The sequence below is a fragment of the Cebidichthys violaceus genome, unplaced genomic scaffold, assembly GCF_023349555.1.
Source record: "Cebidichthys violaceus isolate CVI_PGR_0920_01 unplaced genomic scaffold, fCebVio1.0.p SCAF_83, whole genome shotgun sequence".
Taxonomy (NCBI): Eukaryota; Metazoa; Chordata; class Actinopteri; order Perciformes; family Stichaeidae; genus Cebidichthys; species Cebidichthys violaceus.
The window spans coordinates 295,242-311,702 of NW_027176968.1; the positions used below are offsets into that span (position 1 = coordinate 295,242).

The following is a 16,461-nucleotide window of genomic DNA, read 5'->3' on the forward strand; positions in this document are numbered from 1 at the left end:
AGGTCAGCGTCCAGATGAGGATGGTGATCAGAGTCATGGTGGTTGTGGTTCCTGCTGTGCTGACTGACAGATCTGAGTCCTGCAGTGTTGAACTCACAGGACTATAAACCTTCTGAGTTCACTGGAGGATCAGCTGACGATGCAAAGCCTCCTCTCTATGGAAATGATTCCTCTGCTCTCAACAGACTGAAGGCAACGTGGGACACAAAACCAGGAGGAATACTGCTTGATTTAACAATATTTATGATGTAATTTTGATGGGAAGTAATAGATTATATGCAGCTTTGAGGATTTTCAACGTTTGGATTAAAATGGTGTCACTGTGGTTGGTATAATATGTATTTGTCTTTTTCTATATTTACCAAGAGGGTATGCACATATACATTATACTTTGGAGAGATTTCTCTTTTGGTTTTTAATTCAAGATTTTTGAAACATATTAATTTTGCAATTTGCAAATGATGTAAAGTAATTTCAAAAATAGAAATATATTACGAGGGGAAATTAACAGTTTGTCTCACAACTGTAAAAATTTCAATGAAATGATAAAAAAAAAAAAAAAAGATATTTAATTTTAAGGCAATCTGAGAAAATTCGTTTTTTCCATTAAATACAATATTAATTGGTCAGTTTAACCAGAAAACAGGTGAGTTTTCAGAGGCTAGATGCTTGTTCACAGAGCAGGAGGTTTTTGTACGGCCACTTAATGAGTTTGTATCACTGTGGTGGACTTTTGGTGGAGGAACCAAACTCATCATTTACTGTAAGTATACCAGATTCATAATTTTTACAACATGAAATGTTATACTAACTTTTTCATCAGAATGTAATAAAACACAGTTATGATGGATAATGTATATGTTTTGGATATTTTTTGTAGCTATTAAGCTTGGTTAATGTCATATTTTAGATAAATTGTGCAGAGATTTATATTCTTTTTGTGTCATATATGATGTCTATTGTGACATATGATCAGAAAAAATATTTATATTTTATCCAATCAAATGTGTTTCACAAATTTTAATAAAAATATGGTCTATCTTTTGACATTCAGAAAAGACCAGGTTATCTATTGTTTTTATTGGTAACATTTAAACAGCCATTAGATATACAATCTAATGTGCCTTTTAAACACATTAGTGAGTTTATATGTACATTCAGCGTCGCTGCAGTTTGTGTTCACAGTTCGTTAGTTTAAAGCGGTGAAAGGAAGTGAAACAGACAGATGACAAAGTCTTTAACTGTTTACAGATGTTACATTGTTTTCAACAAGAAAATAATCTAAGGGATGAATCATTTTCTATCAAACATAATATAAACGATTTGAACATTTAATGTAAAGGTCATTAATTCAACTTGTCCATTACATTAGCATCTAAGTCATGTTGTATATTTTTCTATAATTCTTTAGTGATTAATGATCAGTACCACAGTAGAAGATATAATTAGGTTTTACCATTTAGTTTCATTTGTTAAACCCTCATTTCTTCTCGTGTCTCCTCTCCTCTGTCTGATCACAGCACACAGCTAACCCACAGTGGTGTTAACCTCTGTCATGTATCATAACTGTCTCATGTCCAGCCGTCTCTCCCACAGTGGACGTTAATCTGTTCCTTGTGTGTCTCTGCTCTCCTCTCCAGCTGGCCCCATGGTCAGGCCCTCGGTCTCTCTGCTTCCCCCCTCCTCTGAGCAGCTCTCCGGGGGTTCGGCCACGCTGGCCTGCCTGCTGTCTGGCTACTCTCCTCAGGGAGCCGTGGTGAGCTGGCAGGTGGACGACACGGAGGTGACAGAGGGGGTCCTGAGCAGCTCAGAGGAGGAGAAGAGCGGACGCTACAGCAGCAGCAGCACCCTGAGCCTGAGCCGGGAGCGCTGGATGGAAGGAGAGCTGTACTCCTGCAGGGTCCTCCATCATGACCACATCCAGACCCAGTCCCTCCACAGGAGCCAGTGTGAGGGCTAGAGGAGCAGGCTGAAGCCCAGGATGGGAGCTCTGTGTGGGGGGAGCAGGAGGAACACACCTGCTGCTCTGATCAATATAAGTTTGTATTTTATAGCTTTGTGTTTCAGAGAACAACACTGCTGTAAAGTGTTGGACAACAACAACTTAGAGAGTAATGTTCAGCAGCTAGATGTGAGTGTGTTTCATAACTGTCATGTTAATGATTGATCTTGTTGCTAATAAAAGCTTTCACTGATGAATAACATGATGAAGTGTTTGGTCTTTTATCTTATGAAGAGGAGTAAGAAATTAAATGGTTTAAATGATACTCACATCTGTGTAAAATTAAAGCTTTGGATTCATCATATAAATATAAATAGTTCTCCATTTTAGATTTGTAATCAGAGTGAGTTTACATACAGGTAAAGAAAAGTAAATAATACATTATTTTATCATGATAAAAAAACTTGCATAAAATGTGAATTTCATTTTAGTAAGGGAGAGATCATGTCTCAAATATGTGATCAGGCAACATTTTTCTTGAATTATTAGTGTGAATATGTAGTGAGTGCCTGTCATTTGTTAACTATAAATAAAACTTGGGATTATAATGATTCAGTGTCTTTGTATTTATTTTACAATATGTTCTGATATTATACCTGATAATAGATTGTTGTATGTTTTTTACAAGTAATGAAATACATATTCAGTTTCTGTTTGGACTGTTGTTATAGTGTTATAAGCAGCCATCATTAGAGCTACAGTCAAGGATTGTTTTATATATATATATATCAGAGGCTATGGTCCAACAAGATTCTAACCTCCCCAGTTCATTCATAAAGAGACTGAATGAACTGACAAGAATATAAATTTAGTTTTATTGTGTATAGAAGAGCGTCAGTGAGTTTGTTTCAGTTTTATTTAGATTCATTGTGGTTCTGCTTGATGACTCTTGTGTTCACTGGACCAGTTCTCCTCATCACAGTCTCTCCACCAACTCTCTGCACCTGCAGCCGGCCGTTTTCACTTCTATCAAACTGAAGGAGGTTTTTGTACGGCTCTAAATCACTGTGTGAACACTCCTCCACCATGGTAGCCCAGACAGTAGTAATCTCCAGCATCTTCAGCCTGAACACCTCTGATGGTTAAAGTGTAGTCAGAACTAGATCTACTGCCACTGAATCGAGACGGAGTTCCAGAGAAGAGAGTTGATGAAGAGTATATGAGAAGTTTGGGAGCCTGTCCAGGTTTCTGAAGGTACCAACTGAGATCAGCACCAATATCTGAACTCCCTGAGGCGCTGATGGTCACTGTCCCTCCAAGACTGACAGACTTGGATTTGTCAGTCTGAGTCAGAAATTTGTTTGCAGAAGTGTCTGAAATCAGAAAATGAAACATGAACTTTGAGAACCAACGACAGATAGCTTACAACATGGAGCAGCAGTTTAAAATATAATGGTAATAAGAAGATGAAGACGTAAAGAAAATATGTCAAATTCGTTTTCAAAATGTCTCACCCTGGCAAAGAAAACCCAACATGACAATCATTGACAACTTCATCTTGATGCAGTTTTCAGTGTGAGTGCATGAAAACAGTTCAGACTTTCTGTGACATGAGAACTTAAAACTGTGAGGAGCAGTGATGCATTCAAATAATGCAAAACTATTTTAAGAAGGCAAACACACAGCTGTCCTTGTGAAACTGAAAGGGAGAGATGAGGTGGAGTAAGTGGAGGCTACATCTTTCTATGGACTGATTAAGAACAAGAAGAATCTTCTGACTCTCTGTTCCTCTTCTCTCTGCTGTTTCTGTCTTTGTAAACTGTCCCAAAGGCCTTTCTGCTCATTAATAGATGCAGGCTGCCCTCTGTTGGCTGTTCATGTTCACAACATCTCCAGATTGACATGACATTGATTTTGTATTTGGTCCTTAGCCCTTCTCAATATCATGTATGCCAATCTTTTAATTCAGATGTTTCAGCTGTGACACCAACGGACTCAGGAGGTCTGATCATGTTTGAAAATAAACAGAACAATAGAGTCCTCTGGATACTCCTATGGTAGAACAAATATAATAAAGTTCCCTGTAGGGTTCTCTTCCAGTGGAGAAAATGCAATGCTGTGCCATATAGGCTCCAATTTAAGGTTTATTTTTTAATTTGAGTCAATCCTATGTTTCCTATGAAGGGTTTTGAATGGATTATCTGCGTGGTTTAAGGTTTTTAAGGGGTAACAATCCCTTAAAGAGACTTCCATTTTCAATCAAATTCAGGGCTTCATCCCAAAGTTGTGTTTATGGATGAATGAATGATATTATTCCGATTTTTGTCAAAAAGATCTCTGAATACATTTAGTTCCATCAAGTGTTTCCTAAACATTCGTGTGATCTCCATCAGCAGCAGCTGGAAGGTTAAAACTCCTCTGCTGCTCAGATACATTTCAGCAGTTGAAAAAAAAATGTATTTCATTCTTCCTCCAAAACAAGAACCAAACATGTGTCACTCTGAGAGCTTTTATTCAGTTCGGAAAGATTTTCTCCTCTGAGAAAATTGATGAATTGTCTTTATGAAACAGACTGATCCTTGTTCAGTTTGTTTGGCTCATTCAAGACAGGCTTTTCACAATAAGAGAAACCTTTATGAAACAGGCCTCTGATGGTTGACAGAAGGAAAAGACAATACAGTCCAAGAGGGATTCAAACCAACAACCTTCAGACTGTAAAATTTCTTCTCAATCAGCTGAGCTATTACAAATATATAAGATGTACTGAGTGCACACAGACTATTTAGAATCATATATAATGTCAGTGTGAAGTCTGACATTATTCAGTGTGAAGTCTGTAAACTTTGTTTCTTTGCAAGATAATAAAGATAAAGTTTCTCCAGATTCAGTCCGATATTCTTCCTCTTTCTGGTTCTTTGGGTTGATCGGTGCTGGAAATGGTTCAGTGGTTAAAGACACTGACTGGAGATGTTGGGACATGGAGACATGGAATTAAACTCCAACTCAGGCAATCTGAGGTAAGACATTCAGGATGTATGTATGCTTCATCATTTGCATGATTTCACTGTAAATCGGCAAATTTAAAGGGATAACAATCCCTAAAAGCTAAAAAGTTCTTAGAATGTACCAAATAACATTACAGGTCACGCTGTGGTTTGGGACAGAGACACAAGAACAGTCAATAGTTTGTCTAAACACAAAGGCTTCAGAGTCAAAAGCAAAATATTTTTTGGCTCATAAATGAGAGAAAGGTGTGATTTGCTTCGAGGTATCAGTCTGACTGAACCAACTTCAGGCTGATAATGCAGCTACCAGAAGTGAGGAACAAGACGTCCCTGCTGCAATCTGAAAATAGTGAAAATAATACTTTGAGGTGAGAAGCAGAGATCACAATAAGGTTTGTGCTTGGTGAGGTTACTGTCAGCTCTGTGCTCAGTGGTCTGTGTCAGAGTCTCTTCCTCTTCAGCAGCTGCAGTCGGTTGCTGCTGTTACAGCTCAGAGTCTCTGCAGTCTGGCTGAGGGAGGTTTTTGTACGACTACAAATCGCTGTGTGAACACTCCACCGCTGTGGTAACTCTGACAGTAATAAACTGCTGCATCTTCAGTCTGAACTCCACTGATGGTCAAAGTGAAGTCAGAGCTGCTTCCACTGCCACTAAACCGAGCTGGTGTTCCTGATTCTCGTTTACTCACATATCTAATCAGAAGCTTTGGTGCTTCTCCAGATTTCTGTTGATACCAGAACATAGCCTCAGCTCCATCACTATATGTGTGAACAGGTTTACTAATCTTACAGGTGAGAGTGACAGTGGATCCTGGACTAGATGTCACTACTGGAGGCTGAGTCACAGTCACCTGACCGCTGCATCCTGCAGACAAAAACAAATCATTCATTAATCAGTAGAAATAAATGAGAGAAAAGGCAGCACATCATGTTTGAAGTGTTGCTGAGTGAGTGAACCTGTGAAACAGCAGCAGGCCAGCGTCCAGATGAGGATGGTGATCAGAGTCATGGTGGTTGTGGTTCCTGCTGTGCTGACTGACAGATCTGAGTCCTGCAGTGTTGAACTCACAGGACTATAAACCTTCTGAGTTCACTGGAGGATCAGCTGACGATGCAAAGCCTCCTCTCTATGGAAATGATTCCTCTGCTCTCAACAGACTGAAGGCAACGTGGGACACAAAACCAGGAGGAATACTGCTTGATTTAACAATATTTATGATGTAATTTTGATGGGAAGTAATAGATTATATGCAGCTTTGAGGATTTTCAACGTTTGGATAAAAATGGTGTCACTGTGGTTGGTATAATATGTATTTGTCTTTTTCTATATTTACCAATAGGGTATGCACATATACATTATACTTTGGAGAGATTTCTCTTTTGGTTTTTAATTCAAGATTTTTGAAACATATCAATTTTGCAATTTGCAAATGATGTAAAGTAATTTCAAAAATAGAAATATATTACAAGGGAAAATTAACAGTTTGTCTCACAACTGTAAAAATTTCAATGAAATGATAAAAAAAAAAAAGAAAAAAAGATATTTAATTTTAAGGCAATCTGAGAAAATTCGTTTTTTCCACTAAATACAATATTAATTGGTCAGTTTAACCAGAAAACAGGTGAGTTTTCAGAGGCTAGATGCTTGTTCACAGAGCAGGAGGTTTTTGTACGGCCACTTAATGAGTTTGTATCACTGTGGTGGACTTTTGGTGGAGGAACCAAACTCATCATTTACTGTAAGTATACCAGATTCATAATTTTTACAACATGAAATGTTATACTAACTTTTTCATCAGAATGTAATAAAACACAGTTATGATGGATAATGTATATGTTTTGGATATTTTTTGTAGCTATTAAGCTTGGTTAATGTCATATTTTAGATAAATTGTGCAGAGATTTATATTCTTTTTGTGTCATATATGATGTCTATTGTGACAAATGATCAGAAAAAATATTTATATTTTATCCAACCAAATGTGTTTCACAAATTTTAATAAAAATATGGTCTATCTTTTGATATTCAGAAAAGACCAGGTTATCTATTGTTTTTATTGGTAACATTTAAACAGCCATTAGATATACAATCTAATGTGCCTTTTAAACACATTAGTGAGTTTATATGTACATTCAGCGTCGCTGCAGTTTGTGTTCACAGTTCGTTAGTTTAAAGCGGTGAAAGGAAGTGAAACAGACAGATGACAAAGTCTTCATCTGTTTACAGATGTTACATTGTTTTCAACAAGAAAATCATCTACGGGATGAATCATTTTCTATCAAACATAATATAAACGATTTGAACATTTAATGTAAAGGTCATTAATTCAACTTGTCCATTACATTAGCATCTAAGTCATGTTGTATATTTTTCTATAATTTTTTAGTGATTAATGATCAGTACCACAGTAGAAGATATAATTAGGTTTTACCATTTAGTTTCATTTGTTAAACCCTCATTTCTTCTCGTGTCTCCTCTCCTCTGTCTGATCACAGCACACAGCTAATCCACAGTGGTGTTAACCTCTGTCATGTATCATAACTGTCTCATGTCCAGCCGTCTCTCCCACAGTGGACGTTAATCTGTTCCTTGTGTGTCTCTGCTCTCCTCTCCAGCTGGCCCCATGGTCAGGCCCTCGGTCTCTCTGCTTCCCCCCTCCTCTGAGCAGCTCTCCGGGGGTTCGGCCACGCTGGCCTGCCTGCTGTCTGGCTACTCTCCTCAGGGAGCCGTGGTGAGCTGGCAGGTGGACGACACGGAGGTGACAGAGGGGGTCCTGAGCAGCTCGGAGGAGGAGAAGAGCGGACGCTACAGCAGCAGCAGCACCCTGAGCCTGAGCCGGGAGCGCTGGATGGAAGGAGAGCTGTACTCCTGCAGGGTCCTCCATCATGACCACATCCAGACCCAGTCCCTCCACAGGAGCCAGTGTGAGGGCTAGAGGAGCAGGCTGAAGCCCAGGATGGGAGCTCTGTGTGGGGGGAGCAGGAGGAACACACCTGCTGCTCTGATCAATATAAGTTTGTATTTTATAGCTTTGTGTTGCAGAGAACAACACTGCTGTAAAGTGTTGGACAACAACAACTTAGAGAGTAATGTTCAGCAGCTAGATGTGAGTGTGTTTCATAACTGTCATGTTAATGATTGATGTTGTTGCTAATAAAAGCTTTCACTGATGAATAACATGATGAAGTGTTTGGTCTTTTATCTTATGAAGAGGAGTAAGAAATTAAATGGTTTAAATGATACTCACATCTGTGTAAAATTAAAGCTTTGGATTCATCATATAAATATAAATAGTTCTCCATTTTAGATTTGTAATCAGAGTGAGTTTACATACAGGTAAAGAAAAGTAAATAATACATTATTTTATCATGATAAAAAAACTTGCATAAAATGTGAATTTCTTTTTAGTAAGGGAGAAATCATGTCTCAAATATGTGATCAGGCAACATTTTTCTTGAATTATTAGTGTGAATATGTAGTGAGTGCCTGTCATTTGTTAACTATAAATAAAACTTTGGATTATAATGATTCAGTGTCTTTGTATTTATTTTACAATATGTTCTGATATTATACCTGATAAGAGATTGTTGTATGTTTTTTACAAGTAATGAAATACATATTCAGTTTCTGTTTGGACTGTTGTTATAGTGTTATAAGCAGCCATCATTATAGCTACAGTCAAGGATTGTTTTATATATATATCAGAGGCTATGGTCCAACAAGAATCTAACCTGCCCAGTTTATTCTTAAAGAAACTGAATGAACTGACAAGAATATCAGTTTAGTTTTATTGTGTATAGAAGAGCGTCAGTGAGTTTGTTTCAGTTTTATTTAGATTCATTGTGGTTCTGCTTGATGACTCTTGTGTTCACTGGACCAGTTCTCCTCATCACAGTCTCTCCACCAACTCTCTGCACCTGCAGCCGGCCGTTTTCACTTCTATCAAACTGAAGGAGGTTTTTGTACGGCTCTAAATCACTGTGTGAACACTCCTCCACCATGGTCGCCCAGACAGTAGTAATCTCCAGCATCTTCAGCCTGAACACCTCTGATGGTTAAAGTGTAGTCAGAACCAGATCTACTGCCACTGAATCGAGACGGAGTTCCAGAGAAGAGAGTTGAAGCTCTGTATATGAGAAGTTTGGGAGCCTGTCCAGGTTTCTGAAGGTACCAACTGAGATCAGCACCAATATTTGAACTCCCTGAGGCGCTGATGGTCACTGTCCCTTCAAGACTGACAGACTTGGATTTGTCAGTCTGAGTCAGAAAATTGTTTGCAGAAGTGTCTGAAATCAGAAAATGAAACATGAACTTTGAGAACCAACGACAGATAGCTCACAACATAGAGCAGCAGTTTAAAATATAATGGTAATAAGAAGATGAAGACGTAAAGAAAATATGTCAAATTCGTTTTCAAAATGTCTCACCCTGGCACAGAAAACCCAACATGACAATCATTGACAACTTCATCTTGATGCAGTTTTCAGTGTGAGTGCATGAAAACAGTTCAGACTTTATGTGACATGAGAACTTAAAACTGTGAGGAGCAGTGAGGCATTAAAATAATGCAAAATACATTTAAGAAGGCAAAGACACAGCTGTCCTTGTGAAACTGAAAGGGAGAGATGAGGTGGAGTAAGTGGAGGCTACATTTTTCTATGGACTGATTAAGAACAAGAAGAATCTTCTGACTCTCTGTTCCTCTTCTCTCTGCTGTTTCTGTCTTTGTAAACTGTCCCAAAGGCCTTTATGCTCATTAATAGATGCAGGCTGTCCTCTGTTGGCTGTTCATGTTCGCAACATCTCCAGATTGACATGACATTGATTTTGTATTTGGTCCTTAGCCCTTCTCAATATCATGTATGCCAATCTTTTAATTCAGATGTTTCAGCTGTGACACCGACGGACTCAGGAGGTCTGATCATGTTTGAAAATAAACAGAACAATAGAGTCCTCTAGATAATCCTATGGTAGAACAAATATAATGAAGTTCCCTGTAGGGTTCCCTTCCAGTGGAGAAAATGCAATGCTGTGCCATATAGGCTGCAATTTAAGGTTTATATTTTAATTTGAGTCAATCCTATGTTTCCTATGAAGAGTTTTGAATGGATTATCTGCGTGGTTTAAGGTTTTTAAGGGGTAACAATCCCTTAAAGAGACTTCCATTTTCAATCAAATTCAGGGCTTCATCCCAAAGTTGTGTTTATGGATGAATGAATGATATTATTCTGATTTTTGTCAAAAAGATCTCTGAATACATTTAGTTCCATCAAGTGTTTCCTAAACATTCGTGTGATCTCCATCAGCAGCAGCTGGAAGGTTAAAACTCCTCTGCTGCTCAGATACATTTCAGCAGTTGAAAAAAAAAGATTTAATTCTTCCTCCAAAACAAGAACCAAACATGTGTCACTCTGAGAGCTTTTGTTCAGTTCGGACTGATTTTCTCCTCTGAGAAAATTGATGAATTGTCTTTATGAAACAGACTGATCCTCGTTCAGTTTGTTTGACTCATTCAAGACAGGCTTTTCACAATAAGAGAAACCTTTATGAAACAGGCCTCTGATGGTTGACAGAAGGAAAAGACAATACAGTCCAGGAGGGATTCAATCCAACAACCTTCAGACTGTAAAATTACTTCTCAATCAGCTGAGTTATCACAAACATATAAGATGTACTGAGTGCACACAGAATAATTAGAATCATATATAATGTCATTATGAATCCATCTCAATGTGAAGTCTGTAAACTTTGTTTCTTTGCAAGATAATAAAGATAAAGTTTCTCCAGATTCAGTCCAATATTCTTCCTCTTTCTGGTTCTTTGGGTTGATCAGTGCTGGAAATGGTTCAGTGGTTAAAGACACTGACTGGAGATGTAGGGACATGGAGACATGGAATTAAACTCCAACTCAGGCAATTTGAGGTAAGACACTCAGGATGTATGTATGCTTCATCATTTGCATGATTTCACTGTAAATCGGCAAATTTAAAGGGATAACAATCCCTAAAAGCTAAAAAGTTCTTAGAATGTACCAAATAATATTCAAGGTCACGCTGTGGTTTGGGACAGAGACACAAGAACAGTCAATAGTTTGTCTAAACACAAAGGCTTCAGAGTCAAAAGCAAAATATGTTTTGGCTCATAAATGAGAGAAAGGTGTGATTTGCTTCGAGGTATCAGTCTGACTGAACCAACTTCAGGCTGATAATGCAGCTACCAGAAGTGAGGAACAAGACGTCCCTGCTGCAATCTGAAAATTGTGAAAATAATACTTTGAGGTGAGAAGCAGAGATCACAATAAGGTTTGTGCTTGGTGAGGTTACTGTCAGCTCTGTGCTCAGTGGTCTGTGTCAGAGTCTCTTCCTCTTCAGCAGCTGCAGTCGGTTCCTGCTGTTACAGCTCAGAGTCTCTGCAGTCTGGCTGAGGGAGGTTTTTGTACGACTACAAATCACTGTGTGAACACCCAAGCACTGTTTATTTCATGCAGACTCTTACAGTAATAAACTGCTGCATCTTCAGTCTGAACTCCACTGATGGTCAAAGTGAAGTCAGAGCTGCTTCCACTGCCACTAAACCGAGCTGGTGTTCCTGATTGACGTGTGCTCACATATCTAATCAGAAGCTTTGGTGCTTCTCCAGATTTCTGTTGATACCAGAACATAGCCTCATCTCCATCATCATATGTGTAAACTGGTTCACTAATCTTACAGGTGAGAGTGACAGTGGATCCTGGACTAGATGTCACTACTGGAGGCTGAGTCACAGTCACCTGACCGCTGCATCCTGCAGACAAAAACAAATCATTCATTAATCCGCAGAAATAAATGAGAGAAAAGGCAGCACATCATGTTTGAAGTGTTGCTGAGTGAGTGAACCTGTGAAACAGCAGCAGGCCAGCGTCCAGATGAGGATGGTGATCAGAGTCATGGTGGTTGTGGTTCCTGCTGTGCTGACTGACAGATCTGAGTCCTGCAGTGTTGAACTCACAGGACTATAAACCTTCTGAGTTCACTGGAGGATCAGCTGACGATGCAAAGCCTCCTCTCTATGGAAATGATTCCTCTGCTCTCAACAGACTGAAGGCAACGTGGGACACAATACCAGGAGGAATACTGCTTGATTTAACACAATCGATGATCTTAATGGAATAGAAGAAAATATTTATACTAGAAGAGCAGATGAGGATTTAAGGATACGTTTGTTTTCACTGTGGTTGGTATGATGTCTGTGTGTTTGTCTGCATTTAATTTACTGACAGGGTTTACTGTGGATGAATAACATATTTAAACTAATATGAGTTTGTTAATTATCATTATTAAAAAGAATCATGTTCATTTAACTATGTATCAACTGATATAAAACTGTGAAAAAATGACTTTGTTACACAGAGACTAAATGTTTCTCTGTCAGGTTTAGAAAAGTAAAAAAAAATGTAATGATTGAATTAATTTATATGATCATTTCAATCCATATCATTAGAAAAACTTTTTAGATTCAAGAAAGTATATATTGTTAAGCATTGTTATAAAAAGCAGAGATTGTTTCAGAGGATAGATGCTTGATCACAGAGCAAGAGGTTTTTGTACGGCCACTTAATGAGTTTGTATCACTGTGGAGGACTTTTGGTGGAGGAACCAAACTCATCATTGACTGTAAGTACCAGAGATTTTTATTTTATAACAATATGTAGAAAATATAACTTAAAACAGATTCAGACTCTGATCAAGATCAGTGTTTGTAGGTTATTTTGTTGTTTTTGTTATTTTATCAAGCTGATTTCACAAACTGAAAAGAAACTATATGGAAATCTAAAAGAGATTCATTCTTATGTTATTTAATTAAAAAGAGGAGAATAACTCATCTATTTTTTATTTTTTAAAGAAACTTTCCACTGTCTGCTTAAAAAATATAAAGTAAACAAAAAATATATGGTCAAGTACAACTTTTCATTCTCAAAACATGTACATATATTATGTATACTGTACAGTTTTTTATATAAATTAGTTTGAAAATATCAAATAATTTGATGATTTAAAATGTGATGTGGATTCCTGTTCAACACAAACATAATTTTATCAATAAATGCAGATTATCTTTGTGTTCACGGTTCATTCATTTTACATGTAGTGAAAAGGAAGTGAAAGAAACAGATGAAGAAGGTTTTAACTGTATTCACATGAGTTTTTAAACTGTCAGTTATTCTCTGATAAACATTATAAAACACATGTGAAGATGTTTCAATAATTGTTATCGATGAACCATTTTAGTTACATTTACACTTGAATCATGTGGCCGATGGTTTGATACGGAGTGATTCATGAGTGCAACAAGAACACAACTTATTCTGTTGTATTTGATCAAATATAAGAAATTAACAGGATGTTATTTTTTCTTCATTACAAGTCTTCATTCTCATCTTTTATCTATTCTCCCCCTCTCTCCTCCCCCCTCTCCCCCCTCCAGTGGGCGTGTTGCGGCCCACCCTGACCGTCCTCCCCCCCTCCAGAGAGGAGCTGCAGCAGGGCACAGCCACACTGGTGTGTCTGGCCAGCGGGGGCTTCCCCTCAGCCTGGAGTCTGGGCTGGAAGGTGGGGGGCAGCAGCAGCTCCTCAGGGGTGTCACACAGCCTGGAGGTCCTGGGGAGGGACGGCCACTACAGCTGGAGCAGCACCCTGAGCCTCCCTGCAGACCAGTGGAGGAAGGCGGGCTCAGTGAGCTGTGAGGCCAGTAGGAATGGACAGAGCCCTGTCACTCAAACCCTGGACCCTGACCGCTGCTCAGAGTAGAGCTTCAGCAACACTTCCTGTGTGGAAATGAAGCTGCTTCTTTGATAGAGATCTGAATGAAGCTACAGATCTCCTCTGTTTCACAGCTCTCTACTCAGTGTTTTAGTGTGTTTGATGCTTTCTAATGCTGATCTTCTGCATATTCTTCTTTACTTTTCAAATTAAACTGAATTCTAGATTAGTTTTCACTCCAGGATGAATTGGTGATTAATCAAAAATGTGACATGAACATTAAACTATAAATAAAACTGTGGATTATAATGATTCAGTGTCTTTGTATTTCTTTTATAATATGTTCTGATATTATACCTGATAATAGATTGTTGTATGTTTTTTACAAGTAATGAAATATATATAAATATAGTTTGTTTGGACTGATGTTATAGTGTTATAAGCAACCATCATTAGAGCTACAGTTAAGGATTGTTATATATATGTATATATATACTGTATATCAGAGGCTATGGTCCAACATGATTCTAACCTGCCCAGTTTATTCATAAAGAGACTGAATGAACTGACAAGAATATAAGTTTAGTTTTATTGTGTATAGAAGAGCGTCAGTGAGTTTGTTTCAGTTTTATTTAGATTCATTGTGGTTCTGCTTGATGACTCTTGTGTTCACTGGACCAGGTCTCCTCATCACAGTCTCTCCACCAACTCTCTGCACCTGCAGCCGGCCGTTTTCACTTCTATCAAACTGAAGGAGGTTTTTGTACGGCTCTAAATCACTGTGTGAACACTCCATCACTATGGGCACCCAGACAGTAGTAATCTCCAGCATCTTCAGCCTGAACACCTCTGATGGTTAAAGTGTAGTCAGAACCAGATCTACTGCCACTGAATCGAGACGGAGTTCCAGAGAAGAGAGTTGCTGAAGAGTATATGAGAAGTTTGGGAGCCTGTCCAGGTTTCTGAAGGTACCAACTGAGATCAGCACCAATATCTGAACTCCCTGAAGCGCTGATGGTCACCGTCCCTTCAAGACTGACAGACTTGGATTTGTCAGTCTGAGTCAGAAAATTGTTTGCAGAAGTCTCTGAAGGGAAAAATTAAATGTGACCTTAAGAAGAAATGTGGGATAGCTCAACAACATGGAGCATTAGTTCAAATTATATTATTAAGAAAGAAAACCGGATCCAAAAATGAAAAGGACAGAAACTGAACCACACATAAATTACTAATGTCAGATACATTTTGAAAATCTCTCACCCTGGCACAGAAAACCCAACATGACAATCATTGACAACTTCATCCTGATGCAGTTTTCAGTGTGAGTGCATGAAAACAGTTCAGACTTTCTGTGTCATGAGAACTTAAAACTGTGAGGAGCAGTGATGCATTAAAATAATGCAAAATACATTTAAGAAGGCAAACACACAGCTGTCCTTGTGAAACTGAAAGAGGTGAGGTGTAGTGACAGTTCATCACTTCTTGAGTCATTCAACTAAAACTTTTCTATGTTGTTTCTCTTGTTTGCAAACTTTTTACCTTTTTACTTTTTTAATGTGCATGCTCTCACATGTTGAACACAATACCACCTATCAAGCTAACGTGTCTACTCTCTGAGTCTCGATGTTAGTTTAATGAAAGACAATATTGTACACATCAGAAATACATCTGCCATCTGTTCGGTATTTCATTTTATAACCTGTTTGCTTATAAATTGTCACAAAGTGTACTTGAGCTTTTGCGTTAAAAGAGGAATGAATGTCTTCTGCATTCATTTCATTTCTATAATTGAACATCTGGAGCTGTAAAGGGGAACAAAACCAATGTCAGGGACATGAAAAGCAGAGTTTCACTTCCCTTTTGAGTGGGGGTGAACTTCAGGAAGTGTCTGTATGGTTGTGTTTTGGGTGACTGTGCTAATGTTCAGGTGAGCAGTGGTGCAAGTCAGAATCTCCTGCAACAGGTCACAGCTGCACCACAGCAATCTGTACGCAGTCTCATTTGAGGGAGGTTTTTGTACGACTCTGTATCACTGTGTGCACAGTCCCACATACGCTCCCATACAGTAGTAATCTCCTGCATCCTCAGCCTGGACTCCACTGATAGTCAGAGTGAAGTCAGGTTCAGATCCACTGCTGCTGAAACGAGTGGGTGTACCAGATTGACGGCTATGTATTTTGTAAAACAGCAGTTTGGGAGGCTGTCCGGGTTTCTGCAGGTACCAACTGAGATCATCATCAACGCCTGTACTGGCTGTACAGCTCAGGGAAACCCTCACTCCCACACCAGCAGACTTTAATACAGGAGACTGAGTCACAGACGGATTGCCCATCGATCCTACAAGAAAATAAAACATTTCCACTGTATGTAATATATTATATAAATGACAGTTCAAACTTTAAACCCTACCTTACTCTGTTTATGTAAAAGTTGGTTAGTGCAGTAGCTATAGAGTAAAATAAATCAAATAAGTATCTCACCCTGATTGTAGACTGCCAGTATCAGCAGGGAAACCAGTAACATCTTCATTATGGATGTTTGTGAGTGTGAGAGATTAAAACAATGTTACTAGGCACAAAACTTGGCGCCTTAAAAACGACTGATGTGCAGGGAAGCACAACAGATTCAAATTCTACCAAATGTGGGTGAACACTCACGCCCGAGTGTCGTCTGTGTGTTTCTGCTACGAATATCGCCCTCTTGGGTCAAAATAGGAGAATGTAAACTAACTTGAATCGTTCATATCCTGGATGGATCCTGAGCGTATGAGCCGCTG

The 16,461-nt window shown here is 38.6% G+C and overlaps 3 gene segments (V, D, J or C); all 3 read left to right on the plus strand.

The window, feature by feature from the left end:
• Positions 1–2,207, plus strand: part of LOC137866413 (Ig kappa chain V region Mem5-like) — a 34,982-nt gene extending 32,775 nt beyond the window's left edge. Inside the window, 2 exon segments of the V gene segment in view lie at positions 726–763; positions 1,641–2,207. Coding sequence covers positions 726–763; positions 1,641–1,960 — 358 coding nt within the window.
• A 4,056-nt stretch (positions 2,208–6,263) lies between these two features.
• Positions 6,264–8,126, plus strand: LOC137866414 (Ig lambda-1 chain C region-like). The segment is given in 2 exon segments: positions 6,264–6,685; positions 7,563–8,126. A coding segment is annotated over 1 exon segment (312 nt).
• Positions 8,127–10,837: 2,711 nt separating this feature from the next.
• LOC137866432 (immunoglobulin lambda constant 1-like) lies at positions 10,838–13,997 on the plus strand. The segment is given in 4 exon segments: positions 10,838–10,869; positions 11,587–11,657; positions 12,483–12,599; positions 13,411–13,997. Coding segments are annotated over 4 exon segments (543 nt in total).
• Positions 13,998–16,461: the final 2,464 nt, after the last annotated feature.